General features: G+C 41.9%; 1 protein-coding gene across 1 annotated transcript; it reads left to right on the plus strand.

Moving 5' to 3' along the window:
* LOC110430430 lies at window positions 378-1328 on the plus strand. Its single transcript, XM_021448106.1, has one exon. It carries the CDS (start codon window positions 378-380, stop codon window positions 1326-1328), a length of 951 nt encoding a protein of 316 aa, XP_021303781.1.

Raw genomic sequence — 9056 nt, forward strand, 5'->3', positions numbered from 1 at the left:
AACGGAGCAGGGTGCAAAATGCAAGCCATGAAGCTGTGCAATCCTTCAACAATGGACGACCAACTTCGCGCTTCCAGGGCCAAGGTAACTCTAGTAACTCTAACTGGCTTTCACTTAAAAAACTTGTCATTAATCAAGCTAAAATCAATGAAAGCATGAACAAAAGATTGTTAGCTAATGACAAGACTCTTGAATCATTAACTGCTAAAATGGATTCCCTTGTTTCTTCTGTTAAGGACCAATTAAACTTTAATAAAATTTTAGAGTCTCAAATAGCACAAATTGCTGCTACTGTTCCTTCTTCTGTAAATTCTTGCAATATCTTTAATGTGACCACGAGAGGGGGTAAGACCACTCGTGATCCACCATATCCTGACATGAAAAAAAAGACTGCAAGAAAAGATAAGGAAGTTGAGGAAGACAAGAAAGAAGCACCATCTAAGCAGGAAAACACCAAGTTCTATGGAAAGACAGCTCCGCACGAGTTCTACGACACCAACATTCTGCTGCCATTTCCAAGAACAAGGAAGCCAACCACCGATGAACAATTCGGGAAGTTTGTTGAGGTAATTCGGCAATTATATGTCAATATTCCACTACTTGATGCAATGCAGGTTCCAACCTATGACAAGTATTTGAGAGACATCCTCAACAACAAACGCCCGCTGCCTACAACTGAGGTGATTAAGCTAACAGAAGAATGCAGCGCGGCGATACTAAACCAACTACCAGAAAAGAAGAAGGACCCTGGATGTCCTACCATCGACTGCTCCATTGGGACACATCACTTCGAGCATGCACTGTGCGACTTGGGAGCAAGTGTCAGTGTCATGCCAAAGGTAATATTTGATAAACTAACCCATGCTGTTTTGTCCCCTACATCAATACATTTGCAGTTAGCGGATCAGTCAATTCGCCATCCTGCGGGGGTAGCTGAGAATATCCCCGTAAAGATACGCGAGTTCCTGGTCCCTGTGGATTTCGTGGTACTCGACATGGAGGTGGATGAAAAGACTCCACTTATCCTGGGAAGACCATTTCTCAGCACTGCTAATGCACATATTGACGTTGGAGCCGGAGAAATTCAATTTACAATCAATGGGGCCCAGGAGAAGTTCAACTTCAAACCAAAGGTAGTGCAATGCTCACGAATCTTGGCAGTGGATGTGGCAACCGTCACATTCATAACTAGGCCAAAGAAAAAGACCAATCCAACGCCAAGAGCAAAGAGCAAGAAAATATGGAAGAAGAAGGTAATACAACCGATGACACCTCCGAAGAAAATTTCTGTATCAACTCAAGGAGGAGGTCCTGTTCTAAGGACCTGAGGTAACAGCTCTTCCATCAAGGTAAGCCCACTGACCTTTAACTTTAAGTTACTTATTAAACTTCCTTCATCTTTTCCAACCCTTCTATCAACTTGAGTTAAGACAAGTAAAGTAAAAATAAAAACTCACTGAGCAAGGTGGACACCAGGTGGGGCCCAAAGGGGGGTCGCCCGACCCCACTTTGGTGGCCCCCACCTATCATCTCGTGTCCTTTGCCACTTCCTGTCATGACATGCTATGCTCCATTCAAGAAAACACCAAAACATTACCATGTCAACTCATGTAATCCCACTTGATCAACGAATTGAACCGTGCATGAGAATTCACTAACTCTTTCATCTATTTTTCTTGCATGTGCTTGTTCTGTAACTCGTGAAGTGTGCCCAGCATTACTCATGAATGAGAAGAGGGTTCGGCCGACCCCATGGTTGGCCCCACTTCCTCCCCTCCTCTGGTGTATGGCAGCACAAGTAATGTAGGGAGAGTGAGTATAGAAATAAAGACTCATAAACATCGACACTCACCCTAGGAGCTAGAGTTTCTAGTTCTCATCCCCTGCTTCCACTAAAACGTAAGTGAAATTAGGAGACACTGCTAACTTAACAAAAACCATCTTCTTCTTTCTAAAGTCACTTAAGCAACCCCTAGACAAATCACTCTTGCTAAGTATGGGAAAGATACTTGCTTAAAGCCTTAAGTAAATCAACATTTTGAGAAGCTCATCCCGTGAAGCATCTCATGAGCAAACATCCACCCATCTAGTCTTGTCTTGTTCCCTCCTTTCTCTTTCACCACATTCCAAGAAGAGATTCTTTGAGAAAACATCCAAAAGAAAGGAGAGAGTGAGTGGAGATGGGGAACCAGCCATGGCACACATTCATCATCAATCTGGTGAACAGCTAGCGCAAAGAGGAGGTGGTGATGGGGTCGCCCGACCCCCTCCCTGCAGCATTCCTTATTTCTTTCTTCCCATCCATCTTTCCTTGACACAAGGTGTTGGCCATTTGTGGTTTCGTGGAAAAAGAGGGGTCGGCCGACCCTGACAAAGTGCCCTCTGCACTTGTCCTCTCTTCCATCCACTCACTCATTCACCCACAACCATTTTCCTCTACTAGCAACTCAAGAAAATCATCAACACTCTTCCTTTCACTTTCCCTATTGCTCAAGTGTTCACCCGTCGAGAAATCAAGAGAGGTAATCAGCCGGTAAGAAGAGTTAAAATCTAAACTAACCTCTCTGGTGGAAGTGGTGTTCGTTATTTTCTTGATCTAGCATGAAGAATCCACTCAAGAACATAGGGAAGAAAGTGCGTGGAGCGTTTAGCGGAAGCTCATCAAGGCACTCCCATGGCACCATGAGTTCGGTAGAAGAGTACTCCTCTCATCAGGGACTTCCCTCTGAGACTCATGAGGAGCAAGAGCATGAGGCCATGCCACAGCAAACACCACTTAATGAAGAAGCAGCACCTCTACGGATGCAAGATATAGAGACCGGACTTTTTCTCACCGTAGAAGAAATGGAGAAGCTTAACCATCTACGCCACCGTGAATTCAAGCATACCAAGGTAATTGACCCTAAATTCCTCAAAGACACAGGTATGTATGAGGAATTCTTTGATGTCTTTGCTGCAATAGGATGGGGTGAATTTTGGGACTTTTCGGAACACCTAGGTAGCAAGATTCTCACTCTAGAATTTTTGAGCACCGTAAGGGTAACCGAAACAACCATTTACTTTCGCCTAAGAAACCAAGATCATGATTTCACATGGGACCATCTAGCTGCATGTTTAGGCTTTATGAATTTTAAAACCAACGTAGAAGTTGCCACAAGGGGTTTTAATAGACAAGAATTTTGGCATGAAATAACTGGGGAGAATCTAATTGGAAAGACTTACCCACGTACTAGCCATATTTGCCATCCCACACTACGGTTCATGCACAAATGGATAGGCATCACTCTATTCCCTAGAGATGACATTCGGATTGTGCGGGAAATTGATAATAGAATTCTATATGCCATGGTGAATAGAATTCGTATTGCACCGGTAAAAGCCATGGTACATCATTGGATCACTATAGCATGGAAGAATGACCCAATTGAGTTCACCTCTATAATTACAAAATTGTGTGATTACATTTTGATCCTTGATGACACCATCCAGTACATACCCACTCCTAGAACTGTGTTAGGAAAATATCATTTCATTCAAGCAAAAGTAATTACGCGTGGCCCCAATGACACAATTGAATTTATATTGCGTAAATCAAATGCAAGACTCATTTTGCCACAACCAGAGTTAAAATTATACGGGGGGCCACCCGTTAATGCCTAATGTTCCTGGAGTTGGAGGACGTAGAAGTTTTGCAGGGCCATTCACACGTGGACAGTCACGAGCTGAACAGCAAGATGATTCAGATAATGAGGGCACTTCCAATGCCATGCACACCTCCGGGACGGGGAGGAGACATAGTGCCCGGTTGTCTCTTTCTTCTTCGCAGGAGATTGGAAACCGCAGTCACCGTCATGACATGGAGCTACTTAGATCAGGTATGGCTACATTGCGTACTAACCATGAAGCCATTCACACTGCCACTGTGGAAACCCAACAGCAAATCCAAAATTTTGAGGAGAGCAGCAATAGAAACTGGTGCCAAGCCTACACATCATATCACCTGCCCGTACCACCATACATTCCTCAACCACCACATGCATATCCACCTCCTCCTGCACAATATCCTCCACAGCAATATCCTCCACCATATCCACCATATCCATCGTATCCACCCCAGTGAGGAAGGACAAGCTTGGGGGAGATCCTCTCCCCCACCAAGGTAAGTATTCTATCCTATTTATTTCCATGCATTTTATCATTCTTGCTCTAAAAAAAATAGCATTTCCCTTGAGCATATATGCTTCATGTATGTCTATATCCCTCATGGAAATGATGACTAGTTGCTTGTTAATGTTTCTCTAGTACCTAGTATACAACTTAGTATTTCTCCAAGTATGGATCACTTAGCTCACTTAAACTGCCATGAACCTGAAAACTTTGTGGGTTGCAAGTGCTAGAACTAAGTCTAAGTTGTTGTGGGACATGAGATAGTGAGACAAGAGCTGCTATAATATTATTCTAAGCATGCATGATTATCAGAGATTTATTCTTAAAATGATCAAACCCTTAATTGTTCCTCAATGGTGATGAATTCCTACCACAGCTATATCTACTTTACATGATTGCAACCTTTCCACATAAGCTATTTGCTTTGTGTTGAGTGTCGTCAAGTCTTGTTGACCCCTGTTAAGAGACTTTTCATGCTCCTAAGATCAAGATCACGTACACACCACATATATATATGCTGCTTCTACACTGGAAGTACGCAACCACATGTATTTCGCATCCACTAAATAGGTTGCTCCATACTCTAAATGTTAGAATATCTCTCTCTAAGCATTATTTGGTAAATGAGACATCAAAAGCCTAGGCAAAATGAAATAAAAAGATGGACATGTGCAAGTCCACAAAAAAAAAATGAGCACATAAAGCTCGAAGAAAAAGAAAATGCTAGCCATGTCTCAATATACAAGTAGAGAGAGTGTAGCAAATAAAGGAGCAACCTAGTCCACCATATATCACACTTGCACATCTTGATCTGGGAGTATGACACTTCTCTTCAAGGATCCGAGCTTTGATTTCGCAACACATGCAAAGTAAGTATGCTATCTCCTTTCATCCCTACCTTAAGCTCCACATAAGCCTTTTAGAAATAGGATGAAATAGAGAAGGCAACTCTATCATATGCCTTGGTGAGGAATTATACACCATTTGAGTGACATGAGAGAACCATATGAGGAACATTTAAGTTTTCTTTTGAAAATATCACAAAACCTCTGATATGAAACTTGCTAAGAATGAGAAAGTTAGTGCTCAAGTCAAACTGTTCTGTCTTTCAACCACCTAAGACAAAGGAAAAGCCATAAGCCCCATAAGGGACTAAGGTAATATGGGTAAGTTTACATAGCTAAATTTTTCATGCAAAGAGAAGAACTTTGTTGTACACATGGTACTCTTGAAATATGAACATAGTAACAATACCTGATCCACCGAGGCTAAGTTTGATTGTTTGCTCGGGACGAGCAAAGGTTAAGCTTGGGGGATCTTGTTGACGGTGGATATACCATAGAAATCCACATACAAAACACCGTCAACATGCCTCGGTTGCAAGGGGAAATGACATGACATGAACATATTTTATCCATAACTAGTTCCACTTGTACTCTTAGCTTGTTTATGCAGGAACAACAAATTCAAGACATTATTTGACAAAGCCAACATCAGAATCATCAAGAGGAGATCGAGGGGACAACAGGTGACACCCTGGGCCCACAGGGAGGGGGTCGCCCGACCCCTCTTTGGTGGGACCCAGGTGTGCCACCTACTCCACCGACATAAGGGACCATTGTGGACACTGCTGGTGGGCCCAGGTGGTCAGGAGTGGGGTCGCCCGACCCCACATGTAAGGCGGTTTCAGGGTCGGTGGCCTCCCACCGACCTTCCCCACATGTCTCACGTGTTGGTTTGCCCCTGCCGTTGATCAAATGGCGGTTGTGAAGTCGGTTTGATCCAAGGGTGGAGAGGCATGATCACACGGATCGATGACGTGGCGGTGGAGTAGCCCCTACTCCACCTCTCCCTATAAATAGAGGCTGATTTCACCCTTCCAAGGCATGATGAATTCAAGGTTCAAGTATCCAAGCTAGATACAAGTGAGTAGTAGTAGTAGTAGTCTAGTGTGGGAGTTAGAGTTGAGTCGAGCGAAGCTCGGGGTCTCCGGAGTCGTCTTCTGGAGAGTCTGGTATAGCTCTTGTATCTTTTCTCCTGTAAGACTTGTTTTCTTAATATATTCTCTTTCTACTTTTCTAAGTATTACTTTGTGCAATATTATTCTTGCAATAGTATTGTAGTGTTCTATCTTGTCCTTTAGTAGTTACATATTAGATTGTGATCCTGTAACAAGCTCGTGGCTGTTTCCCATCGCCTTTAGCAAGGTGCTATAGTTGTTTGATCGCAGCTAGAGTAGTGAGAGTTAGCGTAAGCGCGGTGCTTAGGCTAGGTCTTGCCTTTGGGTGTCGCTGGCTCGGACGGAAAGTAGGGGCGCACTCCCTAGTAGGTGACAGATCGTGGGCGGCATTAGGTTCTCCTCACGTACGAGCTAGTTCTTAAAAGATAAGGCGTCCATAAGCCCAATAGTCGCTTTCGGTAAGGGGTTAGGTGAAAAAACCTTTTAAGCGTCTTACCAGCTCGGCTATCCCTGGCAGCCATTAGTAAGGTATCAATCTAGTGTGTCTCTGCTATTTGATTAAGATTAGTTCACGAGAGTAGAATTAGATATCCTAGGAACCTGTACTCACTCGTTGTCCTCCCACCTAGCTACTCTACTCTAGTTATCTTGTAGTTATCCTTTTTGATTATCTCTGGATCATCATCATCCCTTCCTTCACCTTTCGTTACCACCTCTCTGCACTAGTTGTAACTAAGTTGAGATAGGATCTCTTTTCTTACAAGCATTTCTAGCTATTGCTTTCCCTTGGGAAAATATAAATTACGATACCTTGGAATACTCCCGGGTGAAGTGCTACAGCGGTACCTTCTGTGCGCTTGCGGAATTATCCAATAGTTAATAGAGTTACCACACCAGGCATTTCTGGTGCCATCACCGATATCCGGTGGTTGCGTTAAGAAGTGCCAACAACGAACGACTACTACCAAGAGGCCGGTGCTTTCTTCACCCGTACCGACAACACTCTCCTCGACATCCAGAATACGCAAGCAGAACATGGACGACTCCTGGAACAACAACAAAAATGAAACCAGGACCACGCCACTGCAGTACAAGAACTGAGGCAAGATACCACAACAATGAACGACAACATCACCACCATGATGCGATTCTAGAACATCGAGTATGACCGACAGCAACATCCAGCTTGGGGGAGTTCCTCCCTGTTTTATCAAGTAAGTTTTTATTTGCTCTTCTTATTTATTCTTTTCTATTTTAGTCTTCTACTTAAAGAGAAAAACTTAGAAAACCTAATAAATATTTTCTTGCTTTAATTTACTGCATTCTATAAACATGAAAACAAAATAAAAAGAGTGTGTAGATAAGTGTGCTTTATTTTTTTTGTTAAGTTTAATCTCTAGAAAAAAATAAAAAGACCAAAAAAATACATGATGGAAATGATGAACAATTGCTCTGTTTGCTTACTTTCAAGTACCTAGCTTTTATATTAGAGTTCTTCCAGGAATTACTAAAACTGAAATTACTATCTATGGAAAGCATAAAACTAAAGTCTAGGTAAGAGAAAGGCATGATATAAAGTTTGAGCTACTGTTTATCTTGTTCCTACTACACTAAGTTCTGGAGATTTATTTTGAAAACTTACAAATCACATGATGAGTTCCTAGCATTACAAACTACCTACCACAACCATACTTGCTATAACATCTTTTACTTATATTCACATTGAGTTTGATCGAGCTGTGTAGACCCTTAGGAGCTTTTCATGTATTTAAATTAAGGTATTCACTTGCACACATCTACTACACCCTCCACCACCACTTATTAAAATTGCTAAAAATATTATCACTCACTGTCCCATGTGTTGTTATTCTCTCTCTCCAAGAAGATTCAATGCAGAAGAGGCATGGGTTATGCAAAAATATGCGAGGAAATAAAAAGGGGCAAGTGCCCGGAACCTCGACAAAGAAAGAAAAAGAGTGAGACGAGAGGTAAAAATGGACAAGTGTCCATAGTAGAATTAGGGGTACAAAGATGCCCACTTGAGTGAAAAAAATGGACAAGTGTCCGACAGTAGAATTAGGGGTATCTACTACCCACCTGAAAAAAAGAAGAGAAAAAGATAGCCCATGTTCTCCCCAAGCAAAGATCAAAGAAGAGGAGAGGTAGCAATATGAGGAGCAATGAGAAGTAAGTTTTACTATCACTTATACATTTTTTACCATCACTATCATTTACTCCACCACACATGCACATCTTGATTGAATTATATGCTGAGTTCCTTTGGATCCATAGCTCGATTAGACAACATATGTATGAGCTGTTTTTCACACCTATGACCTCCACTTAAATATTCCATTAGCTATAGCTAAGTGACATTTTGGTAAGGATCCACAAATACCACATATAGAGTGACTTGAGAGAATCATTGCTGGGAACTCTGAGTTTTATTTTGAAAACTTATAAAAAACTCTGGAACAAAGGTGAAATATAGACAGGAGGAATAGTGCTTGACTTAATTATTTTGCTTTTCGATTACTTAAGACTTAAGTGCAGGTACTAAGCTCCATGACACTTCACTCTAATCTAGAAGAATTTTTATATAAAAGCGTGTGTGCCTGTCAGGAAAGAAAACATCGAAGCAACTCCTGATCCATCTGAGTTTAGCTATTTGCTAAGGGACGAGCAAAGGGTAAGCTTGGGGGAGTTTGTTGACGGTCCTTAAGTACTAAAATTAACCATCAATTAAACATGGAAAAGGATCAATAGCACCAAATATCTAGAATTAGGGTTTTATCTAAAAGAATTCCATGAGCTTTGGTGTTTATCTATTTCTACTGGGGGTTATCAGAAAATATGGAGAGAAGGCCCACATGTCATGTTTACAACAAGATAATTATGTGCCGCGCAATTTTCCTCAATCTAGAAGAGT

Source organism: Sorghum bicolor, chromosome 9 (genome assembly GCF_000003195.3).
Source record: "Sorghum bicolor cultivar BTx623 chromosome 9, Sorghum_bicolor_NCBIv3, whole genome shotgun sequence".
NCBI classification, from domain to species: domain Eukaryota; kingdom Viridiplantae; phylum Streptophyta; class Magnoliopsida; order Poales; family Poaceae; genus Sorghum; species Sorghum bicolor.

What these genes read in the sequence shown, in the direction of transcription:
- LOC110430430 (XM_021448106.1), top strand. Translation starts at nt 378, where the DNA reads ATGAAAAAAAAGACTGCAAGAAAAGATAAGGAAGTTGAGGAAGACAAG.